The sequence below is a fragment of the Charadrius vociferus genome, unplaced genomic scaffold, assembly GCF_000708025.1.
Source record: "Charadrius vociferus isolate BGI_N301 unplaced genomic scaffold, ASM70802v2 scaffold687, whole genome shotgun sequence".
Taxonomy (NCBI): domain Eukaryota; kingdom Metazoa; phylum Chordata; class Aves; order Charadriiformes; family Charadriidae; genus Charadrius; species Charadrius vociferus.
In genome coordinates, this window is record NW_009649054.1 from 357,596 (window position 1) to 374,619 (window position 17,024).

General features: G+C 47.2%; 1 protein-coding gene across 1 annotated transcript in view; it reads left to right on the forward strand.

Moving 5' to 3' along the window:
- Window positions 1-17,024, forward strand: part of LOC104289098 (chromosome unknown open reading frame, human C4orf22) — a 230,913-nt gene that overhangs the window by 67,082 nt on the left and 146,807 nt on the right. The window contains exon 5 of the mRNA XM_009887994.1: window positions 15,287-15,377. Coding sequence (XP_009886296.1) covers window positions 15,287-15,377 — 91 coding nt within the window. The remainder of the gene's footprint in view (window positions 1-15,286; window positions 15,378-17,024) is intronic.

A 17,024-nucleotide genomic window follows, 5' to 3' on the forward strand; every position in this document is an offset into this window, starting at 1 on the left:
GACTCTTTGAAAATCCTGAGCGAAACGTGGTGTAAGTCGGTCACACAGGGGAAGTGCATTTGATTATTGTTTCTGCTTTTGCCCGTTACCTTGGGGATGTGGCTCCGGGAGGGGAGGAGCTCTGCAGAAGATCATTTCAAACTGTGCATTCCCGTGTGAGGTCCAAGCAGGTGAGGTTGCCCAGGGGCAGTGTCCTCCTCCTCCGGAGGGTTTGCCAGTGCTGCTGGTGCGGACGCGGTGCCTTCTCCAGAGGGCTTTGCTGTCTCTCTGCGGCACTGCCGTGCCCTGGAGCAAGCGAGCTGGGTAAGGACCACCTACGCTTGATGCACGGGGAACTGCCCTACGCCTTACTGTGGGCTTCTCAATACACATCTCAGTTGTACTGTCTTAGTCCTGTGTTTTCAGGGGTTGTAACAGAGTCAGTGGACAGTTGAAATGAAATTCTCTCCGGGTTTGTTACTGCTTCCGACATCTCGCTTTGGAACGATGCACCAGCCATGGACGAACAGTGTGGTGGATTTATAAGTCAGGTCAGGATGGAGGTGGGCTCTTGGGGACATTCAGAGGCATCAGTTATAGCTAGAAGGGATAACTATACATCTTTAATTCTAGTAAACACACGCAAAAGGTGCTTGGTTTTCTCACTGGTGTAAGCATGCTGATAAAAATGTAGTCAACAGTACCTTAAAAATGTTTTTTCCACAATAGCGTCACTGGAAAACTTGGTGGTGTCATAGTAGAGAGTGCCTTCAGTCAGCTGGTTCCATCGTTGCCCTTGTTCATTCATTACAGTCCATCCAAGAAATGAAGAACGCTTTCAAAGGAAAAGGGTTTCTCTCTGTGGTATGCAGTTAAGGTGAAGTGAGGCACTTCGATAAATGCAGGGACTGGTGGGTAATCCTGCGTTATGCAGGATGACGAACGTGAGCAACAGTGCAGATAGTGCTTGTCCTTTCTGGCCTCAAATGTGTGGCAGTCGCAGTGCAGGTGACCACATCTCTTGAAGGCAGGAGTCTAAGTCTGAGTGATTTCACCCTTGTCTGTTTTCTCCTCTCCTGAGTGGTTCTTCTGGGTTGCTTGTTGGGTTTTTCTTTTTTTTTTTTTTAATCTCTTTGAATGACCTGGGAAGTCTGTCTCTTTGAACATCTAGTGAGCCCTTTTAGAAATTTTGTTCTACGCTACCCACCATGAAACCAACCTGTGCCTTTCTCTACCCAGCTCGCAGTCAGCCCGTGGGGTATTTCGGATGAACACCTCCATGAATGCCGGCAAACAACACAGCGTTCTGCAGGGAGCATCTTTCTTAGCTCAGCATCGCAGTGCTCGGGGATTGACTCGGCCCTTGGGTTGCTGCCTTTCACCCCGGTGCTATCGCGTGCTGCATTAGTGGTAACTTCTTTGGGGGTTAAATACCACTGTGTGTTCTCTGCGTTGCGGTCACTTGGTGTTCGTTACACTCCCACCCTCGCGCTTGGGCTGTCATCCCGTCTGTATGATAGGACGAGAGAGGCTTTGCTATCATCTGGAAAATGAATTTTGGCTTATTGAGATGGATTCCAAGTTAGATCTTGTAATTTCCCGCAGATTGTGCTGCCTGTAGAGCAGTGATGTATGCCATTTTTGGCGTAGGTGGTATGCCAAGGTTAGATGTCAGCAGAGATCTTGTCTTTTGTTGGAGCCAACCAACCTTCGCTGGCGTGCCCAGGCTGTGTGGCTGCCCCACCGTGGGCTCGCGGGGTGCCACGGCTGGGCCACCATCGCCACCTGCGGCAGCCCCCGCGGGGCCCCGCCCTCCTTCAGCGGTGAGGACAGCCTCGGTGTCCCCGGGGAACGGGCCGCGTGCGCCTTGCTGCAGGTAGCGTGGAGGTCTTGTGGGGAGTGCTGGGAGGAAGCTGTGGTTGCAAACCCTCGGCACGGTGGTGCCCTTCAGCTCTCTCTCTGTTGGCAGGATGGGCAGTCGTCCCTTATGAGAAAGGCCAAAGAGTGAAACAGCAAAAATGTTGTGAGGACAGCCTCGGTGTCCCCGGGGAACGGGCCGCGTGCGCCTTGCTGCAGGTAGCGTGGAGGTCTTGTGGGGAGTGCTGGGAGGAAGCTGTGGTTGCAAACCCTCGGCACGGTGGTGCCCTTCAGCTCTCTCTCTGTTGGCAGGATGGGCAGTCGTCCCTTATGAGAAAGGCCAAAGAGTGAAACAGCAAAAATGTTTGGGCGTATTGGAACTGAGGTCACGAGGAAATGTCCTGTAGCACCTGTCTACAAAGGGTTTGGTTTAAGCCAGCTCTGCCAGTTCCTTATGCTGAGAGTTAAAATAGCTCTAAAAGCATTTGTGTCAGAAGCAAAGAGGAAAAGGAGGGAATCAAGATCTGTTATTATTACCAATTTGAATTATTCAGTTGGTTTTTCCTATCATAAACATAATGATACAGTATTCCTTCCCAATTCCCACACCACAGATATAATTGCAGTTTCGTAGCGTATTTTTTTTGGCAGAAACATTGAAAAAATCTATTCTATTATATGAAAAAGAACAGCAGACAAGAGAAAGGGATGGCTTCCAGCTCTCCAGACAATAAACTTCATAACAACTTTGCTGGTACGTTTAATATGAAATTGATAAATCCCTAGGTGCTGGTGAGGTGGTTTCTGTGCATCGAGGACTGTAGTTAGCCTTCAGCCAGAGACTTTCCTGACTCGAGCAAGCGTTTGCTTTCCTTGGCAGAGTGGAGGTGAGGAGGAGGTGGGAGCTCTCTTTTAAAGGTCAGGTTTTTGGTTTTTCAGTACACAGCACTGTTTCACTACTGTGTTTATTTTTTTTATCCCATATGTTAGTGGTTTCTTTTTTTCTTAGTAGTACCAGTAAAAATAAAATCAATTCACCAGTAAATCGGTGCATCAGGGTGTATAGTATTAATTAGTGTTGACAGCTTGAATCTTCTCCGCTGAGATGGTTATGAAAGGAGGTTGTCTTGATAAAAGCATCAGCGAGCTCCTGAGAAATAAAATTGTTAGGAACAATGGAAGAAGGAATCTGCAGGTAAATAAGGTCCAGTGACATGTTCACAATGCTTGGTTGATGCTGAGCCTGGTCTTGCTTAGGAGATGCTTGTTGATGTTATTCAAGGCTTACTTAAGTTTGGGCTAAAGCCTGTTTCTTTCTTGCTCTCTCCAGAGACCTCTTCATCTCCTTCTCCATCGCTAGTCTTCAAGAAGTCTCCTAATCATCAGATTCACAGCGAAACAGTTGCACATAGGTGAAAGTTGAGGCAACATGTTAGTAATTTAGAGGTAGGAACTCCTCCAGAAACAAAATGTTGGTTTAATGAAGCTCAAAGGAAAAAAAACAGCTGAAGGAATGCCAGCTGGTAGAAAAAAGCAGAGATATCCATCTAAGCGCTGCCCTGGTACCGGCACGCAGAGAAAATGGCTGTTTGGTTCTGTAACCAAGCGGAACTGCCTCACCTGAGCGCCCCGGAAAGCTGAGACTCTGCGTGGTGGTGGTTCTGCTTCTGCTCTTTGTTCGCTAGCAAGTTTTCAGGTGAATCCAGCCAAAATGGGCTGTTCCCTCTTCTCTCCCCCAAAGCCCCATTGCTGAGAGCAGCCTACAGAAACAGCTGATGGGGGATGGCTTTGCTGGGCACGTGCCGCTGGGACCGAATAGAAGTGCCCACTGGTTGCACCTACCATTTAGGATGGTTCTTTGTGGGCTGGGAGCTTCTTGTCAGGCCTGAGACGGGCATTTTCTGTGGGTGCTGCTACACGTCCCATGACTTTCTGTCCATCCTCACCAGCCTTCCCGCAGCACAGCCGCTTTTTGTTTTAATTTCTCTGGTACTATCTCACTTTCTCTTCGATCTGTTATATGATACAGCTCTGCTGTGCCCGATGTTTTGTGTATTCCTGCCTGTTGGATTTGAGTAGTAGCAGGCTTCACTGAACTGTCTGGGCACAGATGATCTGTAAGGTGTCTCTTGCAAAGTTTTAATTTCACCAAACTGGAGGGTCAGGTTGTTACTCCTTTGGAACTCCAGCTCTGCTTTTTTGTTTTTCTTTTTATGTAAGGTGGTAAGTTGTAAGGTTAATCTGTCGATGTACAGCTGTTAATCACTGCTTCAGAAACTAAACTTTCCAATATGTGTAAAGTCTATATATGCTGTTCACCGGTTCCTCCAATCTGGGAAGTTTTTACTGCAGAGTTCCAGCTCTATAAGCACAGGGCAAAAGCAGTGTTTATCGTAAGTCCGTTGAAAAGATGGGTTCTGATGAAGCGGAAGCTGCTTTTTTAATAACAGTAAATCAGAACAGGTAAGACCTAGCCTTGTGACAACTTCTACAGGGAAGCAGATCTTCTGAAACGCAAGAAGGTGGTTCCTCTTGACACTGTGAACTGTACTAGGAGACGTGCAAAGCCTTGGTGCTGCAAACTGTACTGTGTGTAAGCCAAGTTTAGAGGTTTGTTGTGTTTGACTGCTGGGTTCGGGCCGTGCTTATTCTTTTCCCAACCATCAGGTACCTGGGTGCATAGCCGCAGCTGTCGGAAATGGTGCCTTTTCGGTAATAGTCAATGTTTTTGTTCTCAGCTGTAAAACCAAGCCTAACCCCTGCCTTGTCTTGAATTCTTTGTGACGGTTGTCTGAGGCTGCGGAGCCCTTCCCCTGCCCGGCTGTAGCCCTGGTTGAGCGACGCCGCGTGCCCGTCGGCCGCATGACGGGGCTTTAGGGCTTAATGGGGATACTGCATACGGGGCGGACACGGGTGCGGGACTGCGGGCTTCCTTCTCATTTGTGTAATAGCTGCCAAGTAATTGAAGTGGAGAAGGGTCGGGCAGCCAAGCACAAAAAAAGATAAGAGCGCCTCATTTGAGTGCGCTGCCTTAAATATTTTGTCTTTAGAAGTCTTCCCCCCGCCTTCCTCAGCAGAATTGGAGGTGGAAGAGGGAGCGTTGGTGCGGTGGAGGAGCCGGAGTGTGCTGGCGCTCCCCGCTCCGCTGGAACCTGCCTTTGCCGAGGGTTTGTGTGCCTCAGCCATCGCTCCCGCCTCGCTCCAGCAGTTTTTCTCAGTTATTTTGAGGAAACTGGGAGCAGCCGCTGGCTGTTGCTCATGGTTCTCAACCCCTCCTCCTCCCTCACGCGTTCCCCTCCCCAGTGCGAGGTCTCCCTCTCCAAAGCAGCTATTTGCTTGGTAAGAAAGCAAAGGAAGAAGGGGAGCATGGAGGAGTCTTCAATCTGTGTTATGTCAAAGCACTGGCTGGGTCTGGGGGGAACCGATTCAACCTGCAGAGCTATTAATGTGTATTTAAAAGCAGTAAATACAGAGGACCTTATTTAGTCCGCGGGGAAAGCTGAGTGTGGTGCTTTCACTGGAGTAGAGGTGGAGACTGGGTCCAGCGAAGGAGGGTGACTCAGATGAGTGCGGTGCCCTTAAAGTTTGGCTAATTGTGGGGTGACGGGAGTCATCAGGGAAAGTTGGACGGGCTGCGGGGCCAGGTGTGGAGTGGGAGCCGTTTCTTTAAAGATTGTTTCTCTGTTGTTGCTTCATCCAAAAGAAGATTTTTCCATTTGGTTGTTATAGCACGTTCTGTGTTGTACTGGAAATAGAGATTATCTGACTTTCACCCATCCTGTCGCACCTGTGAGTAAAATGTTAATGTATTCTCATGAAATGAATTTTAAAAACCATCTCTTCTTGGCAAGTGACTAGCAAATCTCGGGTGCCGTGACCCCGATCCATCTGTGCACTTAAGCAATATTGTTGGGATGCTTGGCCGTGTCCCGGGAGCTGCCCTGCGCTGAGGGACGCACTGCCATCAAAGGGGTGTGCGGGGAATCCAGCCACTGTCGCTTTGGTGCTGCGTGGCAGTAGCTCCTCATGGCTCGCTTCCCCCGGTTAGGAATGAAGGACTGGACTGTGAGACAGAGGGTGAAAAAGGGTTTAAGAGGTGGATGTTGTTTCTCACAGTTGGCAATAAGAGTTTTGTCTGAGAACTGCGACTTTGGGGCACGGTTTTTACAATTGCAGATAGTTAAATCATTTGGCTTCGTAGGAGAAAGGTTGGAAATGCATAGGGATATCTTGTTAAAACGACTTTGTCTGCCGATCCAGTGAACGGCTTCTTGATAAGTGTCTTTATTGTGGTATACAAGTTTCTCCATTACTAATAACATCCCAATTCCAAGTTCTGCCTGTTTTCCAGAAATGTAGTTGCATACATTTAAATGCTTAACAATTACAGGTACTTTATTTTCTTAATACTGAATTAAAGTCATTTTGTGACCAGGAAAGGTAAATAGTCATACATGTCTTACCTAGCTGATCAGGTGTTTCGGCTGTACCTGTCTATATGTGGTACTGTGGTTGCGTAGTTGTGCATCTCACCTGTTTTTCTATAACCACTTGTGATAAAGTAATTCCTGGTGAGATTAGACATCCCACAATCACCTCTGGACACATTTTTATTAAACAGGAGATTTTCAATTCTGCATGTGACTTGAAAACTACAAGCAAAAATGGGGCAGGTGGTTCCCTTAGCCCCATGTCTTCAGAAGGTGCTCCTGGGGGTGACCGATGGCTTGTGGAGGTCATTGCCATTGAGGCCATTCATTGCTCACTGGATGCTCCCAGCCGTGCCACGGCTTTGGCACGTGTTCTGGCTTCAGCAGTGCGAGCAGCACTGGAAGAAGCATCTCAGTTGAAGGGTGTACAGACGGCACGTCAGTGCGCCCCAGCCATCCCCAGCTCTGGAGCACCCCTCGGGCATCTTCTCCATGGCTGGAGCCATTGCCCAGCTGATCTGTGCACTCGCCGGGCTCCCTCGGGGCTTGGGTTGTCCCTCACGTGGAAAAGGGAATGAGAATTTATACAGGTACACAGTAGTAGTTCGGGGGCAGTACTGGTACGTGCCGGGGCAGCACCCACTGTGGTCCCCGTTGGCTTTGGGCATGGGTGCTGTTGGCAGGTCCTACAGTGCTCCCCACGCTTGGGTGGGTTTGGAAAGAGATTATTTTTCTTACTTACAAGTGTCATTTCCTCGTTTGACAGGGTCTTTCTGTCAGATGCCACCTGTAATTTCCATTTTGCTTATTACCATATGTTACTCTGGTTTGTGTCACTTGTAAATTCCATATGTTAAGGTCAGTTTCTCCGTAGTAAGTGAAGGCAACAATTAGATGAGGGGAAGATGACTTTGGTTGGGTCTCTGACGTAATTCCCTGAGGTCTGGTCATTTTCACAGAGAAGTTAGAGGGGTTTTTCCTCTCCCTTTTTCCCACCTGGGTGTTGTGCCTCGTGCTGCCTTGCCAGCCCGTCCCTCTGGCGTGGGGTTCGGAGGAGCTGTTGGTCATGCAGATAACTCAGACGTGGGGCAAAAAAAATTAAATAATATCCAGTTTCATTGCTCAGCAGTCATGACTAAGGGGTGATACTAATGACTTTTCTGGACACCAGTTTCTCTTCTTGCTGCGGAAAAAAGGGGTTCTGTTTCTCCCCCAGCTGCTTGGTGCCTTTCTGCAGTACGAACCAACAACAATACGGACGGAATCGCTCACTGCAATAGACGGTCCTGTTTCTCCCAATGGCGCTTTGGTGTGGCCTTGCAGCTCCCAAAATCTGAGTTCAGGTCTCAAGGGCTGCTCTGACTGACACGACTGCCTTGTCCCGCCGCTAGCGTGGCTTTGGGCGAGCAGAAAGGTAGCCCACAGCTCCGCTGAGATACATCAGCTCGTCGCCAGTGGTGGCCCCTCTGCTCAGTGTGTCTCCCGCTGGCAGCTCAGCTTCCCTCTCGGGTTAAGGCCTCACGTCCCGTTCTTCCATGCAAAACCCACAACATTGAGGACATACCGTTATCTTTTCTCATAGACGTTGGGGTATGACAGTGGCACTGGGAAAAACCTCTGATTTTCCCCCTTCCAGCCGTGTGCGTGTTCCAGGGCCTTAACCAGAGCTGATAAAGGAACTTTTTTTTTTTTTTTTTCAGTTTGTGAATGTTGGATCAGTGACAGGACCGTGTTACTGGTAGCTGGGACCGTTGGAAATGTTGGGGCCAGTGTTGTGTCAGGTGCGGGCTGCTCAGCGCCAGCCAAATCCGCGATCCCTCTGGAAAGTGTTCCAGAGAAGTGCGTGAGCAACTCAAATGTTCTGTTTAAATAAGTTAGTTATTCTGTAGAGTTTCAAATACCATGTAGTAAGTTTAGTTGTTACAGTTTCTTGTTCGTTTTATTACACAATGAAATGGATGGCATTAAGGCCCTTAGAAAGGCATTTATTGTAGGTTCAATTATGTAACCAGCGATCAAAAATTCTACAGCAGATTTTACAAATGTTTGTATAGCCCCAAATGTCCAAATAGTCGGAAGTTTCATCTTCTTTTTCTATATAATTCCTCTTGTAATCCCGTGATGCCAGGAATGGTTCTTTTTTCGCTCAGACACAGAGGCAGCGAAGACAATTTTAAAACCAAGTTGCGCGAGCGCTGCCCGTTCCGCGCGGGGCTGCGCTCCCTTCCCTGGCGCTCGGCGCCTGCCCTGCCCGCAGGGACGGAGCTGCCGCTCGCCGCCATCCCGGCGCTCCCACACCCTGCGGGAGGTGTGACGCTTGTACCCTACACCAGGTCACGAACAGAGACACAGCAGCTTTTAAACCCACTTGTATTTCACTCTTGGCCAGTTCAGGGCCTCCGCTCTCGTGTGATAAAACTGCAAACTGGCAGGCAGAGTGCCTTTATGCAAATGCTGTGGCATAGTGCCTTTTGCTGCTGTTAGTTTAGCTTCAAAGAAAGTTAAATAACTGTCTTCTCCTTGCGTTGTTGTCTTTGTGAAATACCAGAAAGATCACAGGATGGTTTTACCTTTTGGTGTGTCTTGTAGCAGCTCCGGGGATGTGCGAGTTAACACAGTGCATCCGCTTGGATAGTAGGATCAGCAGGCTTTGGGCTTTGTTTTTCAAAGCTGAACCAAAAAAAGTGTGGGTTTTTTTTTTTGGTGTTTTTTTTGTTTTTTTTTGTTTTAAATCCAGACCTCCCCTTTATGCAGCCCCATGTTGTGTTTATTTAGAAATGAAGCGCTTTCCCGTTACCTCCAGGTAGACACACCTGTGTGTGCCGTAGTCCAAATCAGGTTTGTGGTTTCAGTTGGTTTTTTGGGTGCCTGTTTTTGCCTTATCACTCAAACAAAGCACAAGTCCTGCTGGAGAGCAGAGGACTGGACCGCAGGCTCAGACCAGGACTGCTCAGTGGATATCAGTTCTTTTTTTTTTTTTCTTTTTAAAACGGAGGCAAACTTGCAGATGGGTTCAGGTAATCATGGTTTAAACGATTATGGTTTTCACTATCGAGTGTCATTGCAGTTTGAGCTCTTGTGTATCGTCTCATCAAAACTAAGAAAAGATGTCACTGTGCAGTAGAACCCAGCCATACCTGTGTCCTTGTGTATTGGTCTCGGCAATGTTGGTGGACTGCTGTCGTTCCTCCTTCACCTCACCCTGCCTGCCTGTGGCCGGTCAGCCGGACACTGCTTTCTTACTGCTATAAGCAGTAGCTATATCTTTGCTAACCTTTACAAAGGTTTTGATGATGTTGGCTACCATTGCATGAGGTTTTTTGAACCTTGCATCCTGAGGCGAGTTGGCCGAGAGGGGCACGTACGGCGTTAGGGCTGCCGGGAAGGGGGAAGGCCTGGGAAGGTGAACTAAGGGGTCCGGAGAGCCTGATGGTCCCCCAGGGCAGCCTGCAGAACCATGCTGGCGCTGGATGAAAGCGATATTTTCCCACAGAGGCGGTGCGTTTTCTCATCCTTGCAGAGGAGGTGAGTTGGCCAAGCTTCCAGTTGATGTGACTCAACAGAAACGAGGGAGTGTTTGTCCACGTTGCCGCAGTCGGAGTGCTTCCCAATGCCTCTCGGAGTGCTGCTCTTCTTGCGGAGTTGCGGGCAGCCTCGCCGTGTCTGGCCACGTTGAGCTGGAGAGGTAGCGCCGTCACCGTCCCAGCTCTTCGTACCGGAGACTGCGGCGCGAGAGCACTGAGCAACTGGCCAAGCCTGAGCCGCATAGTTGTGACAGAGCGAGGTGATGAACTTGGATCCTGGAAGGTGCTGGAGTAACAGCCCTGCCTCAGGACACAGCGCTGTCAGCGGTGGCGCTGGGAGGTGGAAACTTCAGATGGTTTAAAACAAAAATGACGTGTCTGGAGGTGAGGGAGAAGCTTTGGGACTGAGTTCTTAGCCTGTCTCCCCGCTAATCCTGGGGCAGGTGTCTGCGAAACACAGCTGCTTTGCAGAAGTCCGGCGAGAAGGCGCGTTGTGCAGCGCTGGAACGTGGGGCGTGCGTTTGAAAGGGTAACAGTGCGACTGTTGGATGGTCTTCCCATTGTCTCAGTTCGATAAAAAGCATTCTTCAGGTCAACAGGGCTCTCTAAAAGTTAAACTGCGTTGTTCTGTTTCCAACTGTGACTCCAGTGCTCTCAGGAAAAGCCCACGTGGTAGAAGATGTAGGAAAATGAAGTGAATGAAGCCCTAGGGAACAATAACAGAACACAGTATAGGCAGTCAAAATAAGAATCAAGGAGCCCTAACCCAGGTTGGAGGAGAGCTTTCCTTCTTTCTGCTTCAGTAACACCTGTCAGAGAAGCCCCAAAAAGCATGGTGCAAGGAGAAGGTGTCTGAACTGGGAATGTGAGCAGGGACTGCGGGGTTGTGGAGCGTACCGGGAGCTCCTGGAAGGAGGAGAGCACCTTGGAAGGAACAAGACAGTGTGGAAATAGAGTTTCAAAAGTGAAACCTGGAGAAACATAAAATAAGAATTATGTTCATGGAATGAAAACCAGCAAGCAACAGTTAATGGTGTTAACATCACTAGGAGTGTCTGTACCCCAACAAGTCCCTAGAGAAAACTATCCCTTCTGGTTTTGCTAACCTGTGATGGTTCTGGTCATTGTTGGTTCCACCGAAGGGTGCTGTAGGGAGGGTGTTACTTGTTAACGTTTCTGCAGATGTACGCGCGGGAAAAGCCTACCGCCAGAAGGGGAGAAGCTAATATAGAAGTTAATATTCAATACAAGTAGTTATGGATTGTTTGCCTCCAGGCTGGTGACAATAATAACGGGTTTGCAGAAACATTCCGTGTTGTCTTTGCAGAAACATTCCGTGTTGTCTTTGCAGATGTCACTTAATCTTTGCATGTCTCAGATTCCCATTTGAACAATGAGAAGAGTCACTTTCTCCTGTATATTAGTGTTTTCCCCTGGCTTTTCTGTGTCGGGGGGGTTTGGTTTCAGAGGTCAGCAATACGAGAGGGTTGTACAGCACCAAACGTGGTGACGTCCTGCTCTCTCCCCATGTGGTGCAGGACATAATTAAAAATATCGTTCAGAAGTGTGCAGTGACGAGCAGAGGTGACGGCAGTTAGCGTGAGAGGGCCTTGTGAAGAGAGTGCTGCCTCGTAAATTGGCGTTCCCTGTAAAGCATCCCTGGGTGAGAATGCTGAGGAACGAACCGGGTGGTAGGAGTAGTTTCGGGCAGTGCGTGAATGTTAGGGTGATGCCTGTGATGCTGGAGATGCATAAACTTAGGCTAATAATACATAGTCTGTGCTCTCCTTTTCAAGGGCTGTTGTAACCTGCAGGCATGTTAATAACATATATAGTATATAATTTGTAATCCTCTAGCTTTGTGAAAGACCTAATACAGATTTTAGGAAGTAACTTCTTTTAAAAATTCATTTAAAGAGCCATTTGTAGGTGATGGCAGGTTAAGCAACCCCTGTGAGATAGGCGTAGCGTGCAGTGTGTGCTGGAGAAGTCCTCGCTGCTCCTGTCTGCCCGGAGATGTCCCTCGTCTCACCGGGCGTCCCAGTGGGACAGAGCTGCGTGGCCATCGGGCATTCCTAGTCACAACCCAAAATTTCAGCCTCTTTGTGCGTGGGGGGAACTTCTGCAGAGTGGGATGCCGTGATGTTCTCCTGCGCCTTCCGCTGCGGAGGTGAGCTGGAGTGCGGAGAAGGGACGTGCTGCTGTGGCACAGAGAGAAAAGTCTGATTTGGTCCTCAAAAACGGGCGAGTGGCAAACGCTCATACAGCGTTCCCAGAAATGCTGCGCCTGCCCAGTGATTTTTGTGGCCTCGTTCAGATGAGAACCGTGTATAATTGGAAATTTTTAAAACCAATTCTGTGTACGTTTACGTCTCTGGAAGGTTGCCATTCTTTATGTATGGCTTAATCAAGTCACACTGATTTTTTTTATTTTTTTTTTTTTAAGATGTGCAATGCAAATTTGTGTCTGCAGAAGCTCGCAATTCCCTGTAGACAGTTGAAGTCAGGTCAGTTCCTAATTGATACGTTTGATACTGAAATGAACCTGGTTTAAGCCAGTGTTAAGGATATCCATGTGACCTTTTGTGCTGTGTTAACTACCTTAGTTGAAAGTCTCCCTTAGGGTCAAGGGTGCGCTTCTGCTGCCTGGGCAAGCGTGGAGGGGAGAAGAGGGATCTCCGAGGGCGAGAATGCACGTCCCAGGGGGCGAAGAAGTGAAAAAGACCAAGGTTCAAAGAAATAACATACGCTTTCATGCAGGAAATAAAGGAGTAAAGTCTCGCTGGTTAAAAAAAGTGGAAGACCTACCAAGGAGTTCTTTGTCCCTACCTCGGGAAATACTTTGTTTGGTGCTTCTACATCCAGAGATTTAGGATTCTGGCTCCTTGTTCTCTCTAACACGCATTTTCTAAACTTATAAGGGTTTATCTCAGAATAGCCTGAGCCTATTTCTCCTTTCTTTGTGATTCAGATTCAACAGAGATACCTTCTGTTATTCTTCATGCAGTAATAGTATATATTTAAACAGTATTTCGAGGAGGTTCAGAGTCTGATACAGAGGACACACGTCACGTTTTGTTTCTGCGCTCAGGGGTCCCATTAACTTTTTATTTGTACTTTTATGTCAGTAGGGACGTTGTCCTAAGGGTAAAATGATGATATATTTCTGAAACTGTTTTTCTAAATGAGCAAATATTTCAGTCGTTTGTCAGATATGACTCGAGCATAATTTTGCTAATTTTTTTGGGGGGGATGTGTATGTGTGTGTTTTCTGTCCCACCCCACTCTTCATTACAAAAAAGCAGCCGGTTAATACTAACCTCTGCTCCAGGGGATTTTGCTTCTGTGTCACGTCAGCCATGATGTGTTGCATTCCTAATGTTTTGTTCAGCCATGATATTCCTGTTGACGGTTTTTCTTGTGGGCCATAGGACAAAGAATTTATTTTAGTCAAATGCACGTTATTTTTTGTTTTTTTTTCCTTCTGTGGATGTTGAAGCATCTTCTACAGAGCAGGGGAGACTTTGTTGCTGAGAATAGCCTACAGAAAATAGATACGTATCAGATGCTGCTTTTCTCATCCGGCATCTTTCAGAAGTTAGACTCGGTGAAACAGAGCCCCAGCAGTCAGCGCAGCAGGTAAGGCACGATGCCGCCCTTTGGAATTATCTCAGGGGTTGTGAAGAGCTGCTGCCTTAGGCATGTGATGCACCTGCGATCTTTTAGGTCTGTGTTTTAACGCTCCGTGATTTTTCACCTAGATAGGGCCATCCAGTGAGACCTCGTATTTTTCAGAAACAGTGCGGCTTGATTTCAGGCATGGATCGGTGGGTTCTAATGCAGAAGTGATGATATTTGCTAAAAAAGAAGGTTTTTATGTCTTAGTACTCTACAAGTGGGTCAGTGATTATTTTACTGGCGATTAAAGGATGGGAAGAAGAGAAGGTTTTTAAGGAAAGGTAGAGTGTCTTACTGGAACATCAGATTTAATTGGATTAAAACACATTATTTCAGGTCCGCACACCCTTCTTCTGTTTCAGAATAGGAGCCACAAAAGTCAGGTGAAGTTGGCTACAATGGCTGTTAAACACGGATTTACTGTTGATTTAGTATTGATCTCTGTCAAAGGAAGACTTTGGGCATCTAGAATTCTTAACTGGACAGGAAAAGGAAAATTTGATACTCGATTTCTTATGTGTCCTTTACATCTAATTAATTGAGGTGTTTTAATCCGTATGTTAGTTTTTCATTTTTTATTTTCACAGTGCCGCAGATGCACTTCTGAAACAGCTTTGAACGAATGTATTTCTGGATAACAGCTGGTAACGTGCCCAGAGATTGACCCGATAGCTCTACATCAGTTTTAGATGCAGGTTTTTTACTCAGTTTAAGGACATGACCATGCATGTCTATACTTAAAAACTTACCAAAGGGAATTTTTCAGTTTTCCTGGCACTCTTCTGTTTGAAACTTGATACATTATACACTTCATAAAAAGATCGTCATTGATGCTGTATTCTATCTACTTATATTTACAAATGTTACTGCTTTTCATTGAAATATTCATACTGAGATAGTGTGTGGGGCGTAATACTCGTGGGGTAGATGTGCGCTGAACTGGGAGGCGCTGGTTTGCCTTGGGTTGGCTGAGAGCACGCTTTTCAGTCCGCATTGGCTACTTGGGGCATTAAAAGGAGAAAAGCCCCCGTGGAGCGGCGTCCGTGCAGGGTTTGGGGAGTCTCCGCTTCCTTCTGTGCGAGCGAAGGACACTGGAGCGAGTGCGGTGACCCTGCAGGGGAGCAGGGCTCTGGGTTGGGCTCGGAGACTTGAGGAAACCCTTCTGAAGAATCACATTTTTGTTGAAGGGTTTGTCCAATATTCGGTGCTTTTGTCGATCTGATGCAGGTTGTATGCTTTTAACGGCTGAGTTCTAGCGTGCGATGTTCAAAGGCTAATAAGCACATTTTAGCGTATGTTATCCTTTCTTGTGATCCCCCCCCCAATTTTTCTGAAGCAAAATTGGGCTGATTTTTTTCTTTCGTGCATTGTACTTAAGCATACAGAAATTATATTGACCCTACCACACCAAGCAGTCGAAGTATGTCGTAGTTCATCCGATCAGTTGCTGGCTGAAGAGTAGGGTGTTAAATCTGTTTAAGTTTATATTGGTACACTGTGAAAATTTGGTGTTCTTGTGTAAACGTGACTTTGGCCATAATTCTGGAGACATAAAATAAGCATAATATAATATAATTGAAAATCTGTATTAGTAGAAGTCACCTTTTGATAAACTACTATTATATTGTACATCTGCAGCAGCGATGAATTTTGAAGAGTGGTTTAAGGGTTTGTAAAAGCAGAACAGGCAGTGGATAAATTAGCTACGACAGGGTGAGGACTGTCTCCTCACAGTAACATAGCACTTGACCAAACAGTGAACCCAAAGACTGCGGCAATAATTAATAGCGATAATTATACCTTTTTTTTTTCCCCTAGGTCGCTAGCGAGTGTAGGAAGAGAACTGAAAGATAACTTCTTGCGGGCCCTGGCAGAAAGAGAGGAAGGCAATCGTACTGGAAAAATTTCTGTGAGTACCTGTGAGAACACAATCCTAAAATCTTAAAAGTCAATCTGAATAGGAGAAAAAGTCTTTTACAGGAACACTTCACATGGAACATTTGAAAAAGATTATTTGCTTTAGGAGAGATTTCTTGAAATGTAGAAACTTGTTGATGTTAATTTATTTTTTTAAATAAGTGAAGCATATGAAAACACTGCCCAGAAGTCTGCAAAGGTAAGTGGTGAGCTGAAAGACACATGAGGGAAAACATCTCGTGAAGTGTATTTCCATTACATAAATAGTTGTACATTCCTGCAAAAAGTTCCTTCCCATGCGTGCTTTAAAGAGAGGAAGATGCAGGGGGATTGTTGGGAGAAGCTCTTTGAAACTCGTAAACATTGGCGCAGTGGAGTTTCTCTGCCGAATTTTGGTGGAGTGCCTCTTATGTTGGGTCTACCGCGGGAACGCGTTAGTAATGTGGCCACGTGCCTGCGGGCTCGGCCAGCTGGCAGGCGCTCGCTGGGCTGTCCGGGCGCCGTGCTGGCCGCAGCCGTGCCGGACCAGGGCGAAGCGGGCAGAGCCCTCTCGGGAGTCTCGCCTGCTGTCGCTCCCACGCGACCACGTAGGTGTGCTGCGGGGACACTGTGCTGACGTTTAAATTGCCACTTGTGAATACAGCTACGTCGATATCCTGCAATTTAAAGGGAGCACGGTCCCGTATCCATGGCTTTGGAATAGCTTAAGTTTTGCACTAAGAGGGGTTTGTGCCTGCGTGCTGTACGAGGGGACAAGTTTTGAGTTCGGCCAAATAAGTTCAATTTGGTTCCATTTAAACTGCATAACAGAAGTGAAAATGAGCCCAGAGCGGTCATCCTGGTCTTACTGCCGTGCTTCCAACAGTGCTGTCGCTCGCCTTCCTTATGGGCTAGCAGGAGCCTGGGGTTCTGCCTGCCAGGTTGCCGCTCATTTTAAAGAGAAATAGTAAAAGTACCTGCAAAGGCAGCGCTGGGTGTTCTGGAAGTCAGAAGTGATGGTGATGTTATACCCTAGTGCTGCTTGCGTAGGAAGTTCATCAGGCACGTGCTAATGAGTTTTTTTGCTTCCCTTCAACTTTCCTAATTGAAGTGAAGGCATAACTCCCCTCCCTGCCATAATCCTAGGGTTGATATTTACTCTTTTATGGCTAGCTAATTAATCTCTAGACTTTGCAGAGGAAATGCTGCCTGAAGTGTGGTTCCATAACATATGTGAGCAAGCTTCCTCATGAAGCTTCAAACACCTTGTGGTTTCAGCTGCCTGACAAATACCCTGGGAACTGCGCTGCTTGTGGGGTGTTTGGGGATTTCTACGGGAGAAATCGGACACAAAAGGTTAAATGTATGGCAGAAATAAGGTAGGGTGGAACAACGCTGTGACGTTTTAGCCTTGAAAATGCAAGCGCTCTGTGAACTATTCCCCATATTTACCATAATGTGTTTTGGTTTGTTTTGTTTAAAAAAAAAAGGGCAAAAAAAGCGCAATTGCTTATTGTAGCACCTTACTCTGGCGGTTCCCTTTCTGGCTGCAGTTTTCAGAGCATCCTATGAAGGAAATGTAATTTATTCTTTTTACAGATGGGGGCACTACTGATTTATGCAGAGCCGTTTCAGCGCAGGGAAGGGCGCCCGGTTTATC